Below are 27,607 nucleotides of genomic sequence, written 5' to 3'. Positions count from 1 at the left end.
AGAAATGTTTACCTTTGAAAACCGTCTCATAGTTTTATTAAAGCTAAAAGTAAGCTTGCTTTAGTATGTTGAAATATGGTAACTGCTAACATGCTTTATAGGGTATTTGAGTAATTTAGTCAGTAAATAAATGGTTAGTGCAAGGCAGCATGCTTCTTGTTATGAGAAACAATACCTTTAATGAGCATGATTTCTCAAAGAGGGGCTAGACATGTGCCCGGTGTCCTTGAGTTGTTGTAATCAAACTGCTATGAGAGGTTACTTCTTAGAAAGTTCAGGAAAGAGCTATAGCATTAAAAAGTGGACAGAAACAAATGGACATATATAAAGTATTTAGAGATGGTTAGTATGAAAAATTTTTGCTGTGACTTTTTGGTTAAGAGGAATAACGAGTAATTTTTGTCATTTAAAAATTTTTAACACAAAATGATATTTTATTCTCTTTCAGAGACATATTTTAAGATTTTTTTTATAAAATAGACTTGACCTTGCCTTTCTGTATGGTTGTAATTTTATTGCTATATAAGCTCCAAGTATTCTAGAGGATTTTGCCTGATACTACAATAAGTGATTCACGATAAATGTACATTGTAGAGGAAAGAGTTGAGTGCCAATTTAATCAAGAGACTCCTTTTGCATATTATTTTGGACAGGGTTTGTCCCTAGCTTGTTCCCCACTGTAAATCTAGCAATAAGAGGAGTAGTCATAGTCATTCACTCAGCACAGCGACTCTGTTAAATGAATAAATGCCTGAATCACAGCTTTTTAAGGCTAATGTTAATAAAGTTATGCATGTTGTTCTTATTAATTGTTTAGATGGTTCTTGAAGTAGTTTTCCTTTCTCTAATGTCTTTATGAAACAAAACTTCTAGTGTCTCATCAGACAAGGGAAGATCACAGAAAACTCCAACTTCTCCCCTATCTCCAAGTTCCCAGAAATTGTTGCAGTTTGACCTTCCAGGAACTTCATTAGAAAGATCTAAATCCTCAATAGTAGTGACTCCAACTATAACAGGATTTAAGCCTAATGCAACTTTTGCTGATACGAACCTGGCTGCCAGCAGAACAACGACAGAGATGGCTTCAACACCAGGCAAGTAGATCCATGCAGCTGTAATTTAAAAAATAAGATATTAATTTTTTTCCAAAAATTTCTTTTCTTTCAATTAAACCATAGAGAAATGTTGTTTCAAGTGAATGCAATTACTTTTTGAAGTAGTAAACAAAAATTGTGCCCGAAAATAAATACTGAAAAGCGCAAGAGATTCAATAGTGGTGACTTTTCCCATTTTGCCAGCGTTATTCAAAAGACACTTGAAAAATGTATCCCATATATGTACTCCTAAGTGTTCATAGGTATATATGCATTATGTACACATGCATGTGTGTGTGCTCATACACACACAAAAGAAGTAACTATTAAGAAACATTGTACTAATAAGTCACTCTCTTTCCTACAGAGGAAAGCAGACTTGTTTTTGGACTTTAAAATGAGAAATGAATTTTAGAAATCTGAGATGTAATTTCATGTGAACTTTGATATTTGACAATTATATGCCTTCCAGGTTCTAAGCGCTTTTCTCCTGCTGGCCTCCAGCATCGTATGGCAGCAGAACTCAGTTACTTGAGTGCCATTGAGGAGTCGGTGCGCCAACTATCAGATGTAGAAAGAGTTAGAGGCATTTCACTTGCTCAGCAGGAGAGTGTGTCTCTGGCTCAGATCATAAAGGTATTTGTAGAGTTTTCTTTAGTTTTCTGCATTTTTTTCTCTTTTCTTTGCTATTTCAAATAGTTTTAATGATGAGTTTAAAAAAAACAACTTTAACTTGCCAAGTAGAAAAAAATAGTCTGTCATACAGTACCTATAAATAACCCTGCGAAAAACTATCATATGCTAAAAAGATAATTAAACATGCAGTATTTGGCAGCAGAACAATATATTACAGTCATTTTCTTTCAAATACTTCATTTTCCACGTTCTCTACCTTTTTTCGTGACAGTATGAAAATCAGCTTATCAAACATTTTCAGTATTTTCTCTTTTTTTGTGACAGGTCAGAAATGGCTGAGTTTTTGTTTTTTAATACTTTATTTGTACTAAAAAGAAAAGTTTCTGAGATCTAAGTATTTGGTAATGCCAGGATAATAGGACTTTCCCTTAGCTAACAAAAATCCAGTGTTCCTCAGTGGGAATGCTATTGGTATGTATATATATATATATATTTTTTAAACTGAGGTAATATTTAAATATAATAAAATACACAGAATTTAAGTGTATAATTTGATGAGTTTTGAACATGTAACAACCACCCTAATCAAAATATAGAACACTTCAATCACCCAGAAGTTTCACCCAGGCCCCTTTTCAGTTAATCTCCCCTCCTAGAGGCAATTAGTATTCTGATTCATATCACCGTAGTTTATTTTTGCCAGTTCTGGAACTTCATAAAATGGAAGTATACTTTGTACTCTGTTGTGTTTAGCTTATTTTATGCAACATAACGTTTTTAAGATTAATCCATGTTATTGCATCCATGGTGTTGCTTTTGGTTTTTTTGCTGAGTAACATTCCATTGATGAATATATCACAGTTCATTTATCCATTCTCCTGTTGATGTACATTTGTATTATTTCCAGTTTTTGGCTACCATAAGTATTCCTGCTCTGAACACTTTTTTGCAATGCTCTGTATACAACACATATTTTTATTTTTCTTGCCTAAATACCTAGGAGTGTAATTGCTTGGGTTAAGTGTATGTTTAACTTTATAAGAAACTGCCATTCTGTTTTCCAAAATAGTTGTAACATCTTATACTGACAGCAATATATGAGAGTTCTAGTTGTATTATATCTTTGCTATCACTGTGTATTGTAGTGAGGGTGAAGTAGTATCTCATTGTGGTTTTAATTTGCATTTCTTTTATGATTGATGAGATTGATCTTTCAGTATATTTACTGATCAAACTTATGTCTTCTTTTGTGAATATCTGTTCAAATCTTTTGCCTATTTCATGATTGGGATGTCTTACTTATTGAGTTGTAGGAGTTCTTTATATATTCTAGAAACAAGTCTTTTTCAGATATATCTCAAATATTGCGTTTGTTTGTTTGTTTTTAAATGCTAAGTTATTTATTTATTTATTTATTTTTGGCTGTGTTGGGTCTTCGTTTCTGTGTGAGGGCTTTCTCCAGTTGCGGCGAGCGGGGGTCACTCCTCATCGCAGTGCACGGGCCTCTCACTATCGCGGCCTCTCTTGTTGCGGAGCACAGGCTCCAGACGCGCAGGCTCAGTGGTTGTGGCTCACGGGCCCAGCCGCTCCGCGGCATGTGGGATACTCCCAGACCAGGGCGCGAACCCGCGTCCCCTGCATTGGCAGGCAGACTCTCAACCACTGCGCCACCAGGGAAGCCCTCAAATATTGCTTTTCATCCTTGATTTGCCTTTTCATTTTTTTAAACTATGTCTTTTGAAGAGCAGAATATTTTAATTTTGATGAAATCTAGTTTTTAATCTTTTTCTTTTATGGGTAGTGCTTTTTGTATTCTAAGAAAACTTTGCCTACCCTAAGATATTAAAATACTCTAACAAATATATTCTTTTATTTTTTCCCCAAAGCTTTATAGTTTTGGCTTTTATATTTAAGTGTGTGAACCATTTCAAGTTAATTACAGGTTGTGAGGAAGGGGTCAAAGTTAAACTCTTTCCTCCCATATGGATGTTTGGTTGTTCTAGCACCGTTTTCTTCAATTACCTTGGTACCTTTATCAACATTTAAATAATCATTTATGTGTTGGTCTATTTCTGCACTCTGTTCTTTTCCATTGACTTATTTGTCTAGTACCATACTGTTTTTCTAGTACCATACTATTTTACTGTAGCTTTATTAGTACCATACTATTTTTTTTTCAATTAAAAAAATTTTTTTTATTGGAATATAGCTGATTTACAATATTGTGTTGGTTTCAGGTGTACAGCAAAGTGAATCAGTTATACATATGCATATATCCACTCTTTTTTAGTTTTTTTTCCCATTTAGGCCATTACAAAGTATTGAGTGGAATCCCCTGTGCTATACAGTAGGTCCTTATTAGTTATCTATTTTATATATTGTAGTGTGTATATGTCAATCCCAATCTCCCAATTTATCTCTCCCCCCCCTCCCCCATAGTGAGTCTTGAAATCAGGCTGTAATTACTCCAACTTTGTTCTTTCTCAAGATAGTTTTGGCTATTTTACGTTTTTGCATTTCTGCATAACTTTTAGAATCAGTTTGTCAGTTTCTACAAAAAATTTTAAAAGCCTGGTGGCATTTTGATTTGAATGACGTTGAATCTATAGATCAGTATGGGGAGAATTCACATCTTAACAAAATTGCATCTTCTAATTCAGGAACATAGTGTCTTTTTCTATTTGTTTAGGTTTTTAAATATTTCTCTCAGCAGTGTAATTTTCAGTGTAGCGGTCTTACACATTTTAAAAATTATTCTTAAATATTTTATGTCTTTTGATGATAAATGATTTTTTTTTTCAATTTCATTTTCTAGTTGTTCCTCTTAAAATACCTATAGATAGTTTTTTTGTGTGGAACTGTTTAGCCTTCCTACATTCCTCCCAATAAATAACAGTAGTTCTGTCCATTCATTGTGACAGTAAAAGCTCTCCAGACATTTCCAAATGCTCACTGGTGGACAGTGGAGAGCGGCTGATACCAACTTTATTAAAAAAGTCACTGGATTGAGGAAATGGCCTATTGCAGTTGTCATCCTTCCCTTGAAATCTGAAAAACCGCTGATGTTATCTACCATTTTAGGGATACATTATATCTCTGGGTTTCCAAATACGGACAGGGCATTGTATGACTTTATATACAGCCTTACCACCTTTAGAGAACCTGTATTATTTAGCACTATTCCAGAAGAAATGAAAATATATAAATGTATAGATAACATCGTATGGAATAATTGTAAGAAAGAGTCCTGTTAAGAAGGAGACGTTTTGGAAGGCAACATTTTTATGAAGCTGCTCCTTCAAAGTCAAAATAAAGGAATCATAAAATTGTGAGGTGTGAAGCGTTACCTTTATTCTTATATTTAGGATGTTTTAATCTCCTCCAAAGAGTTAGGTACCATAGCTTTTCTTTTAAACCAGCTTTTTGATATGAGTTCTTAGTCCTGCATGTCTTAGAAATTTCTTATATTACTACATTATTTGACACACAGTAGGTGGTCACTAAATATTTAGATAAATGATAAATGGTTGATGTCTATGCTATTTCCTGTCTTTCCTTTAGGCTCTGATTAGTTGCTTCAAAAGATCTGTGTTAGGAAAACAGTGTTCTATTTAATTAAGTTTCTGCATTAAAATAGTTCAGTATCTTAGAATTAATAGTTGATCATTTCTTTATTTTGAAGGCACAGCAGCAACGCCATGAAAGAGACTTGGCCCTTTTGAAATTGAAGGCTGAACAAGAGGCTCTGGAGTGTCAGAGACAATTAGAAGAAACCCGAAGCAAAGCAGCTCAGGTAGCTTCTTTTGCAAATTTCTATCCTTGAAATCACTTTAGTATTCTTTTAGTTATATAGGAGTAAAAAGGAAAGATGTAAATAATAATGTTTTAGTACGTTATACCATATGAGTTAATTTCATGTCATTTGATTCTTGTAGCAACCCTGTGAAATTAAGTAGTCAAGGCCTATCCCCAGTTTAGAGAAATGGAAACTGATGTACACAGTAGTTACTTGTCTACAGACACATCAACTTGTGAACAGTGGAGTTAAGACTTAAACTTCAGCAGTGATTTTAAGATTCCAGATTTTAAACTCTAAATTTTAAGACATGAAATCAAGACAGTAGTCAAAGGTTTTGTTTTTTTTTTTTTTCCTCAAGGCATTTGATCCATGAAACAAATTTACAAGTTAAAACTAATGTGGGTGGGATGAGACTGAGACATAAAGTAAGTTCTCTTTTCACCCTCTTTTATTAACAGGTCCATGCGGAATCATTGCAGCAGGTGGTTAAATCACAACGGGATGTAACTGAAGTCCTGCAGGAAGCAACTTGTAAAATAGCTGCTCAGCAAACAGAGACTGCTCGCCTGACCACAGATGCAGCACGCCAAATCTGTGAGGTGAGAGCCACCGAGAACCCTTTTCCTGTTAGTTCTTTTTAGTCAGTCTGATTACCTTTGGTCTTAGCAGTCATGGGTTTCTAACATCTAGTGAATGCATACTTTTGATAAGTGACTTTCAATGAGGGCCATACCCTATTGAAATGAGGCATCATTTATTGTAGTGTGTTGTCCATGTGAACGATACAGGGGGCAGAAAAAAGATGCAGAAGAACTCTATATTTTGGCCCCTGAGTAAGCTTTTTAAAAGAAAATCAATTTTATTGATGTGTAATTTACAAACAATAAAATATATCCATTTTAAGTGTACAGTTTTATGAGTTCGACAGATAGATATAGGTATCTATATATATTTCTTTATTGTATCTCTCTATTCCCCTGAACACCACCATAATCAAGAAATAAAACTTTTAAGAGTATTGGAAATATTCTTTCATGCCCTTTGCAGTCAGTCCCCAATCTTAGTCCCACGGAGCCATGGATCTGTTTTGTATGAAGATGTTTCATTGTTACCCAGAGTGATATTAGTGTCTTTTTTTTTTTTAAATTGTACCAAAGATAAAGCCAGAAATAGTTTTACTGCTGTCTCTATATAGGATATCGTAATCTATAAAGTTACAGTTTATTTTAGCAGTTACTATTTAGGACTGTTTGTGAAATGAATCTGTTATTAAAAAGCCATGAACCTACTGTATGATGGGTACCATGGGGTTGTGCAAATAAGTATAGAGTCTCTTTTCTCAAGAAAATTTTAGATTACAATTAACAAAGATTTCAAAAACACTTCAATTCGTCAAAGCAGTGATTGAATAAATACCAGATGAATAATACATGGCAATAATGGCTAAGCGTAGGGAAGATGTGCTTCACATTGTTGGTCAGAAAAGACTTAGATAGGAAGTTCTAATTGAAATGATTCTTGAAGGAAGATTTAATTTTTGGTTTACTGTGGCTTATTTTGAACTTGAAGGTTTTCTGTCTAGTAATTCATAGATTGTTATAGCTGGGTGAAACCTTAGAAATCATGTGGTCTAGCTCTATTTTTATAAGGAAGTTGTTGAAACTTAAAGAGTCTAAATGACGTGCCCACAATATTTTACCTAATATGGCAGAATTTGCTTGCTCTCAGTCCAGTGATCTTTGTAAGACACTCTGCTCACTCTCAGTTCTTCTGTGATGTTACCTTTTTATATCTACTTTGCCTTGTGTGTGTTTATATTTAGATGGCAGAGTTGACTCGAACTCATATCTCAGATGCCATCACTGCTTCAGCAGCTCCCCTAGCAACGCTATATGACCACCAGCGGCAGTATGCTCCAGACTTCGTGAAACAACTAAGGACAAGAGCTGAAACAGATAGGTTAATATCCAGTCATTCAGGAAATATGTCATGAATATCTATTATGTCCCAGGCACTGTTGTGGGTACTGGAAATACAGTCATGGGCATACAGTCTGGTGGGGAAGAGAGACATTAATCAAATATCCTTTAAGTGAATGAACACTTACAAATTAAGCATTATGAAAGAAAGGAACATATGTCTTTGAGATATACAACAAAGGAGTTTGAATAGCAAGGAGGTCAGAGAAGGTTTTCCTGAGGAAGTAAAGCTTATGGTGAGATCTAGTGGATGAAAGGGAGTCAGTGATGTAAAGGAGGTAAGGAATAGGCAGGTCAATACATGCAAAGGTGGAGGAGAAGATGAAGGAAGACCAAAGTGACTGGGGGCAAAGGGCAAAGAGGAGAATGGTAGGAGATGATGCAGGGATCAGATTATGATAGAACTTTGCAGATCTTATGGATTTTGGAGTTTATTCTACGAGCAATGTAAAGTCATTGGAGAGTTTTTTAGGCGGGGCTGGGTGATGTCATCATGTTTATGTGTAATATTTTTTAATAAATTTATTTTATTTATTTATTTTTGGCTGCGTTGGGTCTTCGTTGCTGCATGCTGGCTTTTCTCTAGTTGCGGCGAGTGGGGGCTACTGTTCGTTGAGATGCGCAGGCTTCTCATTGCGGTGGCTTCTCTTGTTGCAGAACACGGGCTCTAGGAGTGCGGGCTTCAGTAGCTGTGGCACTTGGGCTCAGTAGTTATGACTCGGGGCTCTAGAGTGCAGGCTCAGTAGTTGTGGTGCATGGGCTTAGCTGCTCCGCAGCATGTGGGATCTTCCCGTGTCCCCTGCACTGGCAGGCGGATTCCTAACCACTGCACCACCAGGGAAGTCCCATATGTGTATTTTTTTACATCACATTTTGACCGTCTCTAATTCATAGATTTTAAGTCTCTATTCACATTCATTGATACTTGGGGTGATCTGTGTTTATTTCTCGTAATAAATAGAAGATATTCTTTAATGTGTTGTACACTTTTCTGTGAGCAAATGCCTTTCTTTCTCAAATACTTTGTAACAGTTATTTCATAATTTCTATTCATTCAAGATTTTATCTCATGTTAATATTAAACAGTACTTAAAAATCTTTCTCTTGTTTGAGACTTTAAATGTTTTAATCAGTTTTTATTTTCTTTGTAGGAAAAGTCAATCTGGTCCACTCTCTCAGAGTAAAGAAGGGACCCTTGACTCCAAGCATCAGAAGTTTTCCCCTTCATATGATAGTTATTCTGAGTCTTCAAGATACAAGAATCGTGATAGAAGGTAAAAAGAGTTTGATTTAGTAAAGTCTGATAAATGGCTTAGACATTGCTTTTTTTTGATTCCTTAATCTTGTTTCTTTAAATGAAATAGTGTCTTCCTTTCTGTTCTGGCTTCCCCCATTTAATTAGCTGATTTACAAAATAGTTGTTCCATGTAATAATATAGCTACCATTCCTTGACAGTCTACATTGTACAAGTACTGTATAAGTCGTTCTTCCTGCATTTAATCTTCACAACAATCTTCCAAGACAGATATTATCCTCTTTTTATAGATAAGGAAACTGAGGCTCATGGAGATGTTAAGAAACTCACCCACCGTCACATAGCTAGTGGCACACCAAGGAATTGAACCATAGTTTGTCTGGCTCCAAAGCACATTGCTTTGCTGACATCCATATTTTTTGACATTTCTGTATGTACTAATTTTTATCATTATGAAAGAAGATTGAATACTTTGTCCTTGTACTTGGCACAAGTATTAACATCTATAATTTTCAATTGTGGTTCTGTCCTTGGATTAAAAGGTTTTAGAGGCCTCTTTCCAGCATTCTTAGAGGTGGGATACCTATATTGTCAAAGTATACTAAAACCTCAGTTTAAAAAATCATGAGACTAAAAAACATGAAGATTAATGTGGGGTAAGTACCAACAGTTATTAAGTCCTTACTCTGTGTCTGGAACTATATGACTTTCATTTAACCTTCACTGACAATTTAGGCCATCATCTGAGTTACTGCAGTGGACTCCTAATAGGTTTCCCTGTCCTGTAACCTTTCCCCACTTCATACATTAACCACATGGCAACCAGAGTGATTTTTCTAAAATTTGCCGCCAATTGGTTATTTACCTGTTTGAAACCTTCAGTGTTTCCTCAGAGCCACTTAGTATAGTGTGAAAGTCCCTTTATTATTGAGCCTTTAGTCCATCTCCAGCCCTGTCACTTGGCATTTCCCCTCTTACCGTATTCTACTGGCTCTAACTACTTCCGTTTCTCTAAAGAGCCATGCTCTCTTTGTCTCCTGTGCCATTACATATGATATACCTTCTTTCTGGACCCTCCCCGCTCCATTTCATTTAGTTTACTTTTACTTGCCCTTTAAGAATCAGTGTTACCCCTCATCTGCTTTAGAGATCCCTTCTGTGTTCTCCCACGGCACTCCGTATAACTATTACAGCCTTTACCACCTTCTATATTCTCACTCCTTTACTTATCACTTGTAGACTAGACTTGGAGTTCTTTGAGGGCTTCATTTTCATCATCCCCAAAAGAAACCCTGTACCCGTTAACAGTCACTTCTTATGTCCTTTCCCAGCCTCTGGTGACAGCTAATCTACTCTCTATTTCTATTTTATATGGATTGTTATCTGTTTTGGACATTTCATATAAATAGCATCATACAATGTGTGGTTCTTTGCTCCTGGCTTCTTTAACTTACCATAATGTTTTCAAGGTTTGTCTATCATGTATTAGTACTTTATTCCTTTATATAGCCAAATAATCTACTGCATGGATATCCCACAATTATCCATCAGTTGTTGGACATTAGAATTGTTTCCACTTTTTGGCTCTTATGAATTGTGCCACTGTGTACATTCATGTACAAGTTTTTGTGTGGTCATGTGTTTTCGTTTCTCTTGGGTATATACTTAGGAAAAGGATTGCTGGGTCATAATAGTAATAACTCTGTTTAACATCTTGAAGATATGCCAAACTGTTTTCCAAAACAGCTGCTCCATTTCACATTTTCACCAGGAATATAAAAATTTTCCACATCTTTACCCACACTTGTTGGTAGGTTAATGAAGACTGTGTCATTCTTGTATCCCCAGAGCTTAACAAAATGCCTAGCACATAGTAGGCAATCTACTACATGTTTCTTGGGTGAATGATTGGTGTGTAACTGCTAAGTGGAAGAATTGAGATTAACCCCATATCCTACTGACTCCAAAGCACTTGCAGTCTCCTGCATTCTGTCTTTTACCTTATAGCTTTATTATACAATTTATCCTTTCGAAAACATTTATTAAGCCAGACAAATAATTGCATAATATTCTGATAAATACTATCGTAGAAATATGCACAAAAAAACAGTATAAACACAGAGACAGACCTTCCTTGGGTGTGGAGAAGGGGTCCACAAACAATTTGCAGAAATGATACTTCAACTGAGTCTTGAATTCATTAGGCAGAGAGGGAAGGAAGGGCATGTCACAAGAGGAAATAGCTTATTCAGAGGATCTCAAAACTTGGCTTATGATTGGCTATATATTTATATTTAGTGAATGGATAAATTAAGGAAAGCAAAGAGGGAGGAAGGAAAACACTGAACTTGAAAACAAATTCACTAAGCATTTGGAAACTTGAGGCTTAAAGTCAGGGGAAGGGTGGAGCTAGTGATACAGATTTGAGGCTCATTCCAAATGATAGCAGTTGAAATTATAGAGATGCATAAGTTTGTCCAAGGAGAGTATATAGCATAAAGGAGAAAGGAACCAAAACCAAAACGCTAGGACGCACAGTCATTTTAAGAAAATATAGAAAAATTAAAAGGAAGCGAAAGAAACACAGGAAAACTTGCTAGGGAGGTAGGAAGAGAAGCAGGTGGGAGTAGAGTCAAGGAATATAAGAAAGGAGAACCCTTTTATTTATCATTTAATTTTGATATAATTTCAAGCTTACAACAACTTTGCAAGAATAATATAAAGTTTCCAAATATCTTTCATCCAGGTTACCCTAGTGTTAACACTTTACTACATTTGCTTTAGTGAACTTTTAAAAAAGGAGATAAGAGGTTCATACCTCTGATGTTGTAGAAAAAGAAATTATCTATTGGATTTGACAATTAGAGTTTAGGTGGAGTTTACAAGAACCGTTCCAGTAGAATAGTAGGGAATTGAAGCAGACTGCGATAAATTATGAGGTTGATGAAAAGTAAGGAAGTGGAAACAGCAGATAGAAGCCTCTTTTCCCAGTAGATTGATTTTAAAATGAAAGGAAAAAAGGGAGTGATAGCCTGAGGATAGTGGTTCCTCATTATGACTATTTAAAAGTGAAACCTTCCTTTCTTCTACTCATCTTTCCTGAAGCAGTTTCTTCTCAGACTTATGTCTACGTAGCATTTTTATGTTTTATATTATATATTTCATCATTTCATATCTTGATCATAAGGCACATTTCCTTGGCCAAATAAGTTTACTTTGAAGTTATGATCCTTATTTTGTTACCTTTATTTTTTTTCTGGTTTGTTTCCATAATACCCTTAAACAGGAGTAGTAGTGGTAGCAGCCGTCAAGAAAGTCCTTCAGTTCCCTCTTGTAAGGGAAATGAGAAGAAACTTCATGGTGAAAAGATGGAGAGTTCTATTGATGAACAGGTCCAGACTGCTGTGGATGATTCTCTACGAAGTGATAGTGTACCATCTCTTCCCGATGAGAAAGGTAACTTTCTTTGCACATTATGTATTATTATCGTTTGGGGAGGCTTCCAGAACCCTTTGAGATATTTGTGACTGAACTAATTAATATAATTAGACAAGGTTTTATGTCTGATATTAAATGTATTCAAGTGAAACTGTTTGAAGGCCATACACCATGCCAGTAGTAACCTTGCTAATATTTTACATGGTTGTGTGTCATGATTCTGAGGGGAGGCAAGACTAAATCTAGGTGACCATGCATGTGAATGGAATATATACTCAGTACTGAAAAAAATTACTTTTATCCTATTGTAGATGTGTAACACGATCATAAAAAGGAGAATACATTATTAGAACTTTAAATTTTAAACAATATAATAAGGTACAATTTCTTCTAAATGATGATAACATCAGATATATTAAATAGATTAAAATTCATTACTTTTCCTGGATCATAAATTAAAGCTGTACTCCTGTCGAATCATGGGTTATAATTAATATAGCAAAGAAAACAGAATCTGGCAACAAATGGCACCTTTAAGACATTAAGTTGGTAAATTAATAGCCTCCATTCTAGATTTATTTTTTAAATAACTGGTCATTAAGTAGTGCTTTTGATTGATAGTCTAGAACCGTAGTCTTCAAAGCAGGATGGGCAAGACAGTCTTTGGAGTGTAAGAAGAAAATATTTACATTAAAATTTTTTTCATCCTTTAAAAATCTTTTCTGTAAATTTTATAGTGAATATAATATAGGGATATAGTAGTCTATAGTTATGGCAGCCCTAGCTGATTAATACAGATGTTGGTACCTAGAAGTTGGGGTGATGCTATAACAAATACTAAAAGTGTAGCAGTGGCTTTGGAACTGGATGACGAGTAAAGGATAGGAGAGTTTTGAGGTTCATGCAAGAAAAAGCCTACACTGCCTTGCAGAGATTGTTGGTAGGAATGGTCATTAAAGGTGATTCCGATGAAGTCCAATAAAGGTGGAAATGAGGAACATGTTATTGGAAACTGGAAGATAGGCAGTCCTTGTTATAAAGTGGCAAAGAACTTGACTGAACTTGTTCTAGTGTTTTGTGGAAAGTGGAAGTTAAAAGTGATGACCTTGGATATTTAGCTGAGGAGATTTCTAAGTAAAATGTTGAAGGCATAGCCTAATTTCTTCTTACTGCTTGTAGTAAAATGTGAGAGAAGAAATAAACTGAAGGAATTATTAAGCAAAAAGGAACCAGAATTTGAAGATTTGGAACATTCTCAGCCTATCCATATTGTAAAAAATGAGAAAGTGAGTTCTGGAGAGAACACCAAGGGTGTGACTGGACAGTTACTTCGTAAAGACATTACCCATGGATTTAATCAGCCATCTCAGCATGTTCAGCAGAAGCCAGGCACAGAGATGGGGTTATACTAGCAGAGACACAGCCAGTTTGGACTAAAGGGCAAGAGACAGGATGAAATATAGGAAAGCTTTCAGACTTCTGGGATTCTGTGGGATGGGACAATAGAGCTATACAGCTGTGAACATGCCTATCCTTCAAGAAAGCTAAGGTGGCTAGAATTCATGGGGCAACCAAAATCCAAAGAAATTAAAACATTGAAAAACTAGTATGAAGAAGAAAACAGGGGAAAATCTAGGTCACTTTGGTTTGGCAATGATTTCTTAGGTACAACACCAAAAGTACAATCCATGAAGGAAAAAATTGATAAGGTACACTTTGTTAAAAATTAAAAACTTCTGCTCTGTAAGAGACGTTATTAAGAGAATGAAAAGCCACAGACTGTTAGAAAATATTTGTAAATCACGTTTGGTAAAAGACTTATATCCAGAATGTATAAAGGACTCTTAAAACTCATCAGGAAAATCAGCAACCCAATTTAAAAATACGCAAAAGAGCTGAACAGACACACTTCGTTGAAGAAAATATACAAATGGCAGATAGACGTGGGAAAGGTCTTCAATATCATATATTTATAGGGAAGTGAAAATTAAAATCTCAATGAGATACTATAACGTGCCTATTGGAATAGCTAAAATCCAAAATAACAACAAATTGGTGGCAAGGATGCTGAGCAACAGGAACTTGAATTCATCACTGATGAGAATGCAAAATAGCACAGCGCCCCTGGAAGACATTTACACAGCATTTTTTTTTTTTTTTAGTGGTAGGTTTCTGCTTTTAAGATTTATTTATTTATTTTTATTGATTGATTGGTTGCTATGTTGGGTCTTCGTTTCTGTGCTAGGGCTTTCTCCAGTTGCGGCAAGCGGGGGCCACTCTTCATCGCAGTGCGCGGGCCTCTCACTATCGTGGCCTCTCTTGTTGCAGAGCACAGGCTCTAGACGCACAGGCTCAGTAGTTGTGGCTCACGGGCCTAGCCGCTCCGTGGCATGTGGGATCTTCCCAGACCAGAGCTCGAACCCGTGTCCCCTGCATTAGCAGGCAGATTCTCAACCACTGCGCCACCAGGGAAGCCCCATACACAGCATTTTATAATGACCCAGCAATCACATGCCTAGGTATTTGCCCAAGTGATCTGAAAACTTATGTCCACACAAAAATCTATACACTAACATTTGTGGCATTATTATTCATAATTGCTAAAAAATTGGAAGCTATTCAGGGCTACTAATTGAATATCTACTGAAAACTGTTACAATGATAAAATCTACTTGCTCCATATTCTTTTATTATAGATTCAACTTCTGTTGCAACAGAATATTCCCTGAAATTTGATGAATCCATGACAGAAGATGAAATAGAAGAAAGATCATTTCGATCTTTACTACCTTCTGAGAGTCATCGCAGATTTAACATGGAAAAGAAAAGAGGCCATCATGATGACTCTGATGAAGAAACTTCCCCAGAAAAGACTACACTGTCCTCTGCCAAGGTGTGTTTCAGTTTACCTGTGGAGATACTTCATAAATAGTTGTGGATGTGTTCTCTCAAAGGTATGAGGAATTATTTTGTACTTGAACTCAATTGTCAGCTACCAGAATGATTTTCCTGAGATATCAATTTTATGTTATATTTTTGGTATAGAATCTGGCTTTGCTTTCCTTATAAAGTAGCTTACAAACTTATTCCTTGGAATGATATATAAGGCTTTTGAGGATCTGAGCCAAAGTTATGTCTTTAGCTTTTTCACTTACTTCACCCTTACAACACTGTATTCCATTAAAAATTTTTCATTTATATCTTTCTTCTTATTAAATTGTAAGCCTTTTGAATAACAGGGGCAAATTCTTACCCACCTTACACCCCTGGGACAGTACCTGGCTTACAATAGTTGTTAAAATTTTATTGGGTGAATAAATTAGCAGATGAATGTTACTGGCTTTCACTTGCCTTTTTTTTTTTGAAGAATGTTCTCTTACGTGGTTGGCAGCCTTTTTATATACATAATTTATTTTTATAAGTGCATACCTCTTTTTTTTTTAACTTATTTATTTTATTTATTTATTTTTGGCTGCATTGGGCCTTCGTTGCTGTGCGCGGGCTTTCTCTAGTTGCGGCAAGCGGGGGCTACTCTTTGTTGTTTCGGTGGCTTCTCTTGTTGTGGAGCACGGGCAGTAGGCGTGCGGGATCCAGTAGTTGTGGTGCGCAGGCTCAGTAGTTATGGCTCGTGGGCTCTGGAGCACAGGCTCAGTAGTTGTGGCTCACGGGCCCAGTTGCTCCGCGGCGTGTGGGATCTTCCTGGGCCAGGGCTCGAACCCGTGTCCCCTGCATTGGCATGTGGATTCTTAACCACTGCGCCACCAGGGAAGCCCAAGTGCATACCTCTTTTAATGAAGTTAATTAAATTCCAAAAGGTTTAGATGGTGATAAACACGACATAAACTCTCTAACTCAGGAGCTGAGCATGCCATTCTCAGGAGGACAAGACAGCTTTTCTAAATTTACTATGGAGATGGTTAGACAGTATATGAAAGAAGAGGAAATGAGAGCAGCTCACCAGTCTTCACTCCTGCGTCTCCGTGAAAAGGCCTTGAAGGAGAAAACTAAAGCTGAATTAGCCTGGCTAGAGCATCAGAAAAAGTAAGTTCTTTCAGTGAACATAGTTTTGACTGTTCGATTTCTCCTTTCATGAAAAGGAAATGCCTTGTTTTTAAAGATGTTTTTGTTTCCTCATCTAATTTAATTTGATCAACCCAGTTTCTCAAGCTAGAAATACATCAGTCATCCTTGAATCATGTTGCTTTCAAGACATCCTAAACATATAACATTTTCTTTGCATTTCTCTTTCATCACTTAACTGACTCTTATATTGTTATTTTATACTTAATTCCTTTACTATGTTATAAATTTCTCAAAGCTATTTTATCTTTAAAGGACATAGTCTAGGGTTTGCATATATCATATATCCAATAAAATATTTGTTGGGTTAGGAGTTGCTGCATGCAACAACTGTTTTCCACATTTGAAAATGTTAAATGGGTTAGAGATGTGTTAGTGGTTGAGAATTCTTGACATTAGAATAGAAATTTAATCTAATCTTTGTCTCAATGGGAATAATTGCAGACATCTACGAGATAAAGGAGAAGATGATAAAATGCCCCCACTCCGAAAGAAACAACGTGGTTTGCTCTTAAGGTTGCAGCAAGAAAAGGTATGTAAGGAAAAACACTCCTTTAAGAGAACGTAAGGCGACAAGTTAGATTGTGGAATCTATTATTTTGCCTAATCTCTTTTTCTTATTATCACATTAAAGGAGATTTAGTTGATATTTACCACTGTTGATGCATACTACTATAATTACAGGAGTTGCTTAGTGGCCTATCGTTTTTCTCCTAAATTAGGGTTGTGTTTCACTGCTAACTGAATACGATGTAGAGTAAGACCTTCTGCCTTCATTTACTATGTAAAATAAAATTGTGCTTTGATATGCATATTTTTTAAATTAAGATGTTTGTGAGTCTAATTGGATCAATTATTTAGTCACTGTTTCCCCAAATAGATTTTCAAGACATATGAATTACAAATTGACAAATATTTTGGCTTAATGGACTCAGAAAGACCTGGCATTTGTATCCTGGAGAGGCAGCATGGTGTAGTGGTTACGAATTCAGGCTCTAGAGTCAGATTGCCTTGATTAAAATCCCAAACCTTCCAATTATTAGTCTTATAATCTTGGAAAGTTACTTAACTTCTCTGTTCCTCAGTTTCCTTATTTATAAACCGAGCATAATAATGATAACATACTTTGTAGGGTTGTTAAGAGGAATAAATGAGTTAATACATATAATAACTTAGAACAAACCTTGGCACAAAGGTAAGTGCTCAATAAATGTTAGCTGTTATTATTTGAATTCCAGCTTCGTCAGTTGCAAATGCGTGTTCATGGTCAAGTTTAAGTAACTCTCTGAGACTTAGTTTCCTTATCTGTTGGAGTGAGATTTTATTTCATATGATGGTTGTGAGGATTAAATGAGGTAACATATGTAAAATCTGTTTCACGTTGCCTGGTAAGTACTTAATAGATTCTGGTTTTCTTTTCCTTTATTGACCTGTTTTCAGGTACTAGCTACTGTGTTGGATGATCTGTGAACTTAATCATTTGAGTTATATATTGGAATATTAATAGTTTTTTTAAAACTTTGCCCTAAGAGGAACTCCCTGGCATTCCAGTGGTTAGGACTCAGTGCTTTCAGTGCCAGGGCCTGGGTTCAGTCCCTGGTTGGGGAACTAAGATCCCACAAGCTGTGTGGCGTGGCCAAAAAATAAAAATAAAAAATAAATAAACAAAAATTAGTCTTTGATTTTTCAGTAGATTTACTATGATTTGCCTAGGTGTGGTTTCTTTTGCACTGATACTATTTAGAGTTTTCAGAGCTTGTTGAATCTGTTGTTAGTAGTATTTCATCAGTTTTTGAAAATTATCTCTTCAGGTGTTGCTTTTGTCCTTTTCTCTCATTCCTTTCCTTCAGAGGCTCCAAGTAGACAAACGTTAGACCTTTGGACAATTTACCACGTCTCTGTTCTCCTCTGTTTTGTTTTAATGTCATTCTTTAAAACAGTAAAACAACCATGACAACAATATCATCAGCTACAACAAAAAACCACTGTGCTTCTGTTTGGAAAGTTTTTATTGACCTGTCTTTCAATTCGTTAGTTATAGCTTCTGCACCGTGATGTGTACTGTTAAATCTATCCAATGAGTTCTTAATTTGATTTCTTTTTTAGTTCTATAAAATCTGTTTTGTTCTTTTTTATAGATTTTAATTCTTGTTGAAATTCTCTACCTTTTCATCTGTTTTTTGACCTTTTCCTGTTATTTTTTGAACACATTATTCATAGTTATTTTAACTTCCTTATCTGCTAACTCTATCATTTGGACATCTTTGTGTCCGCTACTATTGTCTGTTTTTATTTTTTATTATCATATGACCCTTTTTCTTAAGATACCTAGTAATTTTTTTTATTGAATGCTGGACACTGTGTATAAATAACTGCAGAGGCTCCAGATGATGTTATCTTCCCCTAGAGAGGATTTATCCTTTCCTCTTCTATGCAGTTAGAGTGGTCAGCTGTTCACTTTATTCCACGCAGGGGCTGAGCTGGGTTGGCACTGGGCTGCAGACTTGGTAAGCCTCAGTCTACTTCTGCTTTGCATTGACGCTCGGTTGTGACCCTGCAGGGATTTCAGTTGAAAACCAGGTTAACGTGTTTTACCAGCACAAGAGACTGTTGGGTATTTCTGCTCTGCTGTTGAGAGGTTTCTGGCTTAATTCCTTAGCCTTTTTGCCTATGCTGCTTGAGAATTGGCAGATACTTTGAGGTGAAGACTGAGTTTGAAGCCTTAAGTCTTAAGACTTAACTGTCTTAGGTCTTCAGTTTTTTTCATTGCAGTTCTCTGTAGCTGGTGGGAGTGTTAACTGGTGTAATGACTTTCAGAGCAGTTTGACTATAACTAGGTAAATTGAAGACACATAATTTATGACTCAGCATTTCTATGTGTTGGTAAATATCCTAGAGAAGCTTTTACAGTATATAGGGAAAAGTGGAAACTATTTCTTCAGTAAGAGAATAGATGAACCAGGGCATATTTCTGCAAGAAAATGTAACACTGCAGGAAAAAAGAATGCATTAAATATAAGAACTGTTTAATAATGGTAATGTTCTGTATCTCTGCTATCCAATACAGTAGCTACTAGCTCCATGTAGCTTTTTTTAAAAAAATTATTTATTTATTTTGGCTGTGCTGGGTCTTAGTTGTGGCACGCAGGATCTTTTTAGTTGTGGCATGCGAACTCTTAGCGGCGGCATGCATGTGGGATCTAGTTCCCTGACCAGGGATGGAACTCGGCCCCGTGCATTGGGAGCGCGGAGTGTTACCCACTGGACCACTAGGCAAGTCCCCACATGTAGGTTTTGAGTACTTAAAATGTGGCTAGTGCAACCAAGAAACTGAAATTTTAATTTCACTTAAAATTAATCTCAATTTAAATAGCTACATGTAGCTATTGACTACTGTATTGAACAGGACAGCAGTAGGTCTTATCAGAGATCATAATATTGGGACTATCCTGGCAGTCCAGTGGTTAAGACTCCGCGTTTCCACTGCAGGGGGCACAGGTTTGATCCCTGGTTGGGGAACTAAGAATCCCTCATGCCATGCAGTGAGGCCAAAAGTTTTTTTTTTTTTAATCATAATATTAGTTATTACAGAAAAACAAGATGCAAAAGAATATGTACAATATGATACCATTCTTGTAAATTTTTAAAAGTCACCAATTAGTAATATATGTTCCATGGAATCACTCATGCATCAAAAGTACACAGCACATGTAGGGATGATATACTTCTGGAGAGGAAAATGGAAAAAGAGATTGGGGTAGAGTTTAGTTTTATCTCTAATGATTTAATTTTGAAACAGAGATTTGAAACAAATGTGGCAAACTGTTCAATCCCAGTGGTGGGGGTTTGAATGACTAATTTTTCTGCATACTATGTTTATAGTAGGCCAGAATGCTTTTTAAGTAAATGTGCAAAAAATACTCCTTGATCCAACTAGCTGTTACAGACCAGGGCTCTTGGCCTCCTTAATCAATAGAAATTGATCAGAGGCCAGACAAGAAATTCAGGCAAGGCTTTATTGGGACCCCTGCTGTAGCAGGGGGGAGTGAGAACAAACAATAGGTTCCCTTGCTTGCTTGCTTGCTTTCTGGGGGCGGGCCAGTTGGTTCCTTATGTGGGGTGAGGGTAGGGGTGTGTCCAGGGGTCGGGCTGGAGGGGTGGCTTAGGAGGTTTGCCCACTCCTTAGGTGGTGTTGTGTGCAGGGGGCATGCTCAGTACCCTGTTTTTGCTCCAGGCTCTTCAAAGTGGCAGTTGGTTTTTTTGGTCTCTTTGTATCTTTTGGGTCCAGAATTTGCCCTAGCATGCACGCAGTTATTTTTAGTCCCATATAGTTTCTTTGTATTTATAGCTTAAGGAGAGGTGTGTCCAGGTGCAAGCTTTGCAGCATTGCAGCAAAGGTTCCCAGGTCGCAGGCCTGTCTCACAGCTACCCCTAGAAAGTTGCCCTCTAGGAATAAAAGCACCAGAGTGTGAGGATATGTGTACCGAGATTCTTACTGCAGTTGTGTCAGTAGGGATTATTTTGACATGTAGTGAGATGGCTATGAGGAATTTGGCCACATATCTTTGCACAGCTGTATCCAACAGGAACATATTTTCCTTATTCTCTCTTTTTTTTTTTTTTGAGGTGAAATTCACATAACATAAAACAACCATTTTAAAATGAATATACCATTAACCATTTTATTTATTTATTTATTTTAAAAATATTTATTTATTTAAGCTGTGCTGGGTCTTAGTTGCAGCATGTGGGCTTCTTAGTTGCGGCATGCAGGCTCTTAGTTGTAGCATGCATGTGGGCTCTAGTTCCCTGACCAGGGATTGAATCCGGGCCCCCTGCATTGGGAGCACGGAGTCATACCCACTGAACCACCAGGGAAATCCCACCATTAACCATTTTAAAGTGAACAGTTTACTTGTACAACCTTATGGCTTATTCTTAAGAGAGATGCAAACACTTTCCCCTTAGAACCCCTTGAAAAAAATCTTTTCTTTCTTCTAGGCTTGGATTGGGTGAAATTATACATTAATTGGTTTAGAAGCTCAGGCCTAAGCTAGTAGCAGTTTTCAAAAGGTGTTCTGTAGAGCTCTGGGGATCCCTGAGACCCTTTCATGGGTCAGGGAGATCAAAACTATTTTCATAAGGATAGTGAGATGTGAATTTGCCCTTTTTATGTGTTGACATTTGCACTAAATGGTGCAAAAACAATGGTGGTAAAACTGCTGGTGCCTTAGCACAGATCAGGGCAGGGGCACCAAACTACTAGTAGTCATTATATCTTCCACTGCCACATACTTGCAGCAAAAAAAATCTAGTTCTACTAAAGAATGTCCTGATTAAGTAGTAAAAATTAATAATTTTATTGTGTTGACCTCTGAGTACTTGTTTTCATATTCTCCGTGACAGGAATGGGAAGCCCACAATTAAGCACTTTTCCTAGATACCAGAGGACGGTGATTAACTCATGGGAAAGCATTTGTGTAGTTTGAATTGCAAGCTGAGCTAGCCAGGTTTTTTTCATGGAATACCATTTTTACTTGAAAGAGTTATGCAGAGACAAACTATGTTTGTTCAGATTAGGGTATTTGACAGTCATTTTCTCAAAAATGAACAAAGTGTGCTTTTCACTTCAAAGAAGGCAATTGACAGTGTTTGTTGCCAATGATAAGGTTCAAACTTTCAAGCAAATGTCAGAATTTTGAAAAATTTCTGTCTACCACCTAATACTAAAGAATTTTTTTCGAGATCACAGTGATATTAATAAATGTGATTTGGGGGGATTGTATAATGAAATATGTGAACATTTGGAAGATCTGCATAACTGAGTGAACTAAACATTTTCCAAATGAGCAATGCATGGTGTTTAAAAAAAAATCAAGCCACGGAGATGGGGAGGGATAAATTAGTACTATGGGATTGACAGATACAAGCTATTATACATAAAATAGATAAGCAACAAGGATTTACTGTATAGCATAGGGAACTATATTCAATATCTTGTAATAACCTGTAATGGAAAATAATCTGAAAAAAAATTAGTGTATAACTGAATCACTTTGCTGTACATCTGAGACTAACACAGTATTATAAATCAACTATGCTTCAATTAAAAAAAAAAAAACCCAAACCAAAAAAAAAAAAAACCAAGCCAGACAGTAAAGAGATGTGCAAACATCTACATACTATTTTCACTAATTTTGTTTTGGAAAATATAGTTATTTTCTTCAAAATGTGAATAAATGCCATTGTACACTCATGAGAGAATGAGAGTAAAAAGGCAAATAATGTCTTAGTATTATGAAGATAGTTTGATCCTGAGAGTCTCCAGAAGGGATCTTAGGAAGCTTCAAGGGTCCTTGGACCATACTTCGAGAACTGGTGCTTGAGAGGAATTCATACACGTGCCCAAGGAGACAAAAAGTATAAGGCTGTTGATTATAGTATTGTTTATAATAGTAGACAACAACCTTATCTAATCATAGAGGTAATAGATACATGAAATCTGTATACCTCCAGTGTAAATTTATGCAGCATTTAGGGGCAAATCAACATGGAGACATATAAAAGCAATGTTTAGTAAATAAAGCAAGATTGAAAATATATATGTATGATATTACTTATAAAATATTTTAAAACATACAAACCAAACAGTATATATTTTTTTGCAGGTAAGTACAAATATTTGTAGAAGAATTTTAAAAGGATGTATACCATGGAAGGATATATACCATGATAGTGGTTACCTCTAGGGAGTTGGGGCAGGGAATTGTAGACTGGTGTTATCTGTAATCTTTTTTCTTTATGAAATTAAAGACTAAGAGAAAATATGACAGAGTATTAACAATTGTTAATTTGGGATTTTGGAATTAGATGTTTATTGTGCACTTTTCTGCATTTTCAGATAGTTTAAAAAATCAAACATGATTTAAATAAATTGTAACAAGTTATTAATATCTTTATTATGCTTTATTGACAAGAAAACAGATTACAACAAATTTATGAAAAAAATGGACAGTCTGTTAAATTTTATTATTAACAGTGAAGTGTATCATTTTTTGCCCACTATTAGCAAAAGAAAACAATAATATCCTGTGTGGAGAGAGTTTGGTGCAATGTAGTCTTAAATGTTTCTGGTGGCATTTTATGTGGAGAAAATTCTTTTCTGAAAGCAATTTTAGAAACTGTTCGAAGGGCCATAAAATCATTCATTCTCTTTGACTTGTTTGTCCTACTTTTTGGAATCTCTCCTAAAGAACTAATCCATAGTATGAAACAATTTATAGGCATTAAAGCATTATTTGGAATGGAGTTTAGCAATAGAATAATGGTTACATTAATTAGTTTACTTGATATGCAGTTATTAAACAAATAAGTGTAAAGACTAAATGGCACTATGGAAAAATATGAAGGGTATGTTAAGTTTTAAAAAGGGATATGAAATTATCAGTCTGTTGTAATTATAATTATTTGAATTAAGGAATCATGTTAAATTATTTTAGAGTGATGTGACTTTTTTTCCTCCTCCACTGCTTAAAAATGTTTCAGTATTATTATTTTTATCTTGAAATGCTGTATGTATTTATTTTTGATATATGTGATGATTGGATTTTCTTTTTAAAATATTATTTTGGACTTGTCTCCTCCAAATTTCAATCCCTCGCCTAACTCTTTAAACTTTAGGCAGAAATTAAACGTCTTCAGGAAGCCAATAAGGCAGCTCGGAAGGAAAGACAACTGATTCTTAAACAGCAGGAGGAGATAGAAAGGATCCGACAGACTACCATAAAACTGCAGGAGAAGTTGAAGTCTGCAGGGGAGAATAAATTGGTAAATTATTATTAATTTGTTTTCTGCCTCATGTTGCTTGCTAATACCTAACTCTACCTCATCGTCTAATATGGTGGATGTGTTCATTCTAGCACTATGATACATTAATGCACCAGGATAAAGTTCTATGTATGTGCCTTTATGTAAAGTGAGAGTCTTTTTTTTCCTCTCATGGGATATTCAAGTTTTGAAAGGGACGTGTAGGTCATATATTAGTTTAAAAATGTTTTCCATTTATAAATTCAATTGGGACAGAGAGCCTTGTTTTTGCTTATCAATCCAAATATCAATATCAATATATATTCCTCAGAATTAATGGGAATATATTTAATCCAAATATATTCCTCAGAATTCATGGGAGGAATTAATTATTTTTGCTCTTTACATAATACTTTTGTCAGCTGTCTAATGCCTAATATAATGATACAAGGTTCAAAGGAGATATTCGGACAAAAACAAAATTTGGACCTATTCTGAAATACTGTAAAGTGTCAATATAGTGTTGGAAAACTCAGCCTATATAGCAATACAGTTAAATAAATCTCTTAGTATTCACTGCTTTGATTTTTAAAATATACTTTAAATTTTGAAACAGTCTCAGATTTATAGAAAATTTCAAACACAGTACAAAGAGCTTTGATTTTCTCAGTCAAGAGTTACGTTGCCAACAAATTAATATTGACACATTAGTTTTCATATCTCTTTAATCTCTTTCAGTCTGGAAAAGTTCCTTGACTCTCATGACCTTCACACTTTGGAAGATTACATGCCAGATATTTTGTAGAATGGTCCTCAAGTTGGGTTTGTCTGATCTTTCCTCATAATTAGATTCAGGTTGTGCATCTTTGGGAGGAATATCACGGAAGTGATGCTGTGTTGTTCTCTGCATTCAATCAGGTGGCACCTGATTTTGATTTATCTCATTACTGATGATGTTAACTCGAACACTTGATTAAGGTGGCATCTACCATACTTCACTGTATAGTTACTCTCTTTCTCTTTGTAATTAATAAGTGCATTGCATGAAGGTATTTTGAGGCTACATGCATTCCTGTTCTTCGTCAAAGTTAACTTTATTCTTTTATTTATATCAGTATGGACTCACGGATTTGTGTTTTACTCAGCATTATAATCTGTTACTATCATTATTTGTTTTGATGCTCACTTTTTCTCAAATTGGGCCATTAGGAGCCTCTTCGAGCAGGTTTCTGTGTCCTTTTGACATGTACCCATCAGTCTTTGAGCACTTTCATGTTTTCTGGAACAGGATGTTTCAGGGTCATCTTTTACTTTCCCTGCCTCAGCCTTGGAATCAGCTGTTTCTCCAAGGAGGATAGTTATTTAGAAATCAAGATCTGGTGCTAAGCATTCTCACTGCTATTCAGGTTTTGTTGCTCCTAAGCAACAAATCTAGGGACTATGTAAGTACATGTATATACATTTTACTTGTGTGATATAATTTTGTCCTTGAAGTAATACCTTAATTTCAGCTATTTTACAAATACTGTTTTGAAGATAAATTAGTTTTGAAATGACAATTTAAATCAGTTTGAGATCTTAAATTCCAGTATAATTATAATACTTTACTACCCCCTATTGTTTGCAGGACTCTCATAGTGATGATGATACAAAGGATAATAAGGCAACCAGTCCTGCTCCAACTGACTTGGAGACCCGCAGTCCTTCCCCCATTTCAATCTCCAGCAGTGAAACTAGCAGCATTATGCAGAAACTGAAGAAAATGAGAAGCCGCATGGATGAAAAGTAATTCGTTTAAAAAAAATCTCCTATTTACACTGAAAGTAGTAGCAACAAATAATATTTTTAATGTATTTCATTAGATTAGATTGATACAACATAATATTTTATGGATTCAGTTGCATTTTAGCAGAGTTATTAAGTCATCCTAGAAGTCAGTTAACTGTAGACCTTATTTATAAAACAAATTTTCTGGATCTTAAATACAGCCAGGTTTCTTATTTTAAAAACCAAAGTAGTATTTGCACATATACCCATGACAACGTTTTCTCCTTTCTTTTATTAAAAGTTATGAGTAAGTGTGAAATTTTTACCTTTTCTGAAATCTGAGGACATGTCCACTGACTTGAGGGAGCAATTTAAGGGTGTATCTTGAGATCTCATCCTGTGACTCTGACAACTGTCAGGCTTACTCAAGTAGAAGAGTGAAATTTTAACCTTGTGAGTGGGTCTGAATTGCTCAATTAAAACCAGAAAGTCTGAAATTTTCCTGGGATGTTGAATGATTTGGCAGTCTGTCATTCTTCTAAAACATTTCTAAGTATTATTTTTTAAAGACTCTTTTAAAGAAAGCTACTCCTACTTAGATATAGCTCAATTGTGTGTCAGCTTTGACCGTACCAAGTGACATTTACATGAGAGTTTACTCCTTTGCGTGTACATTTGATTAAATACGCTTATAAAGTAGCTGCTTGTGGACTATTTTCTACCTTCTTTAAATATAGAAGAGAGGTCCATTAAAATTTTTGTTGACTGCTCTTGTATTTTAAGTTAGCAATTTGAACCACAGATTAAACTTAAGTTGTATCTTGATATCCTTTGGCAGTATACTGCCCATCACCAAATTTAATAATGCTCTATGTTTATATGTGACATCAACCTATGATTTAGTTATTTTCTGAACAGTCAAGCAGTTGTAAGTCAAACCTTACTTACTATAGGTACAGTGTTGTACACTGGCACTTCATTGCTTAATTGAAATTGCACTTCAGTAACTTAAAATTGGCATTTGATACCTTAAAAATACCTAAATTTATTATGAAGATAAGTTTAAATAATAAATACAAATTTTTAAAATAAAAAATATAAGGGGGTGAAAACTGAACATTTACAAATGTGTAAGTGTACCTTTTGTATGATTTCCATGGGATAGAACAATTAAGACCTATTCAAATAGGAATTCTTTCTTCCTTCCTGATAAAAATTTCCAGTAGCCTGTGTGGGACGTACTGGATTGCTCCAGGGATCTTTGAATTCAGAATAATCTATCTCATACATTTTTATAACTGATTTGGCATTTTATATCTGCCTCTAAATGCCTTTGGATCATAAATGTTGGAGGAAGGACAGCTTCAAGGGAAATTTCTTCATTGATTCCTTGCTTGTCTATACCAGTAAAATCTTCATTGCTGGTCTCTATGAATAATATTCTAATAATTTTAATCACATCCATGGAAGGAACTGCTAATCCTATTCTGTTTGTGAGATTAGTCAGTTTATATGGTGTTTATTTGAGATTTGGTTAAAACTTTAAAAACCCTAAATAATAAGTTAAAGGTTGAATTTATTGACTTTGTTCTAAGTTTTGTTAATTATCTTCTCAGAGCCCAAAATACTAAAGACCTAGAATTTTTTTATCATTGCTCTACCTTTGTCAACTACTGTAGTAAACTTTTGAGAAAAGGCCTTGAAGCATTCAGTGACTTCTTGATTTGTTGTTTGAAGCAATGCAGTTGTGTT

At 35.5% G+C, this 27,607-nt stretch overlaps 1 protein-coding gene across 3 annotated transcripts in view; it reads left to right on the top strand.

Annotated features, from left to right (window-relative positions):
• CEP350 (centrosomal protein 350) overlaps positions 1-27,607 on the top strand; it is a 136,127-nt gene that overhangs the window by 53,547 nt on the left and 54,973 nt on the right. For all 3 annotated transcript variants that reach the window (XM_082465045.1, XM_082465044.1, XM_082465043.1), the window contains exons 16-27: positions 874-1,094; positions 1,567-1,730; positions 5,413-5,523; positions 5,988-6,128; positions 7,352-7,488; positions 8,660-8,782; positions 12,051-12,220; positions 14,899-15,095; positions 16,059-16,243; positions 16,727-16,814; positions 23,963-24,109; positions 25,716-25,873. In XM_082465045.1, coding sequence (XP_082321171.1) covers positions 874-1,094; positions 1,567-1,730; positions 5,413-5,523; positions 5,988-6,128; positions 7,352-7,488; positions 8,660-8,782; positions 12,051-12,220; positions 14,899-15,095; positions 16,059-16,243; positions 16,727-16,814; positions 23,963-24,109; positions 25,716-25,873 — 1,842 coding nt within the window. The remainder of the gene's footprint in view (positions 1-873; positions 1,095-1,566; positions 1,731-5,412; positions 5,524-5,987; positions 6,129-7,351; positions 7,489-8,659; positions 8,783-12,050; positions 12,221-14,898; positions 15,096-16,058; positions 16,244-16,726; positions 16,815-23,962; positions 24,110-25,715; positions 25,874-27,607) is intronic.

The sequence above is a fragment of the Balaenoptera physalus genome, assembly GCF_965194825.1.
Source record: "Balaenoptera physalus genome assembly, chromosome: 1".
Taxonomy (NCBI): domain Eukaryota; kingdom Metazoa; phylum Chordata; class Mammalia; order Artiodactyla; family Balaenopteridae; genus Balaenoptera; species Balaenoptera physalus.
Note: the sequence above shows the minus strand (reverse complement) of the source record. Positions and strands in the feature narration are given on the sequence as shown.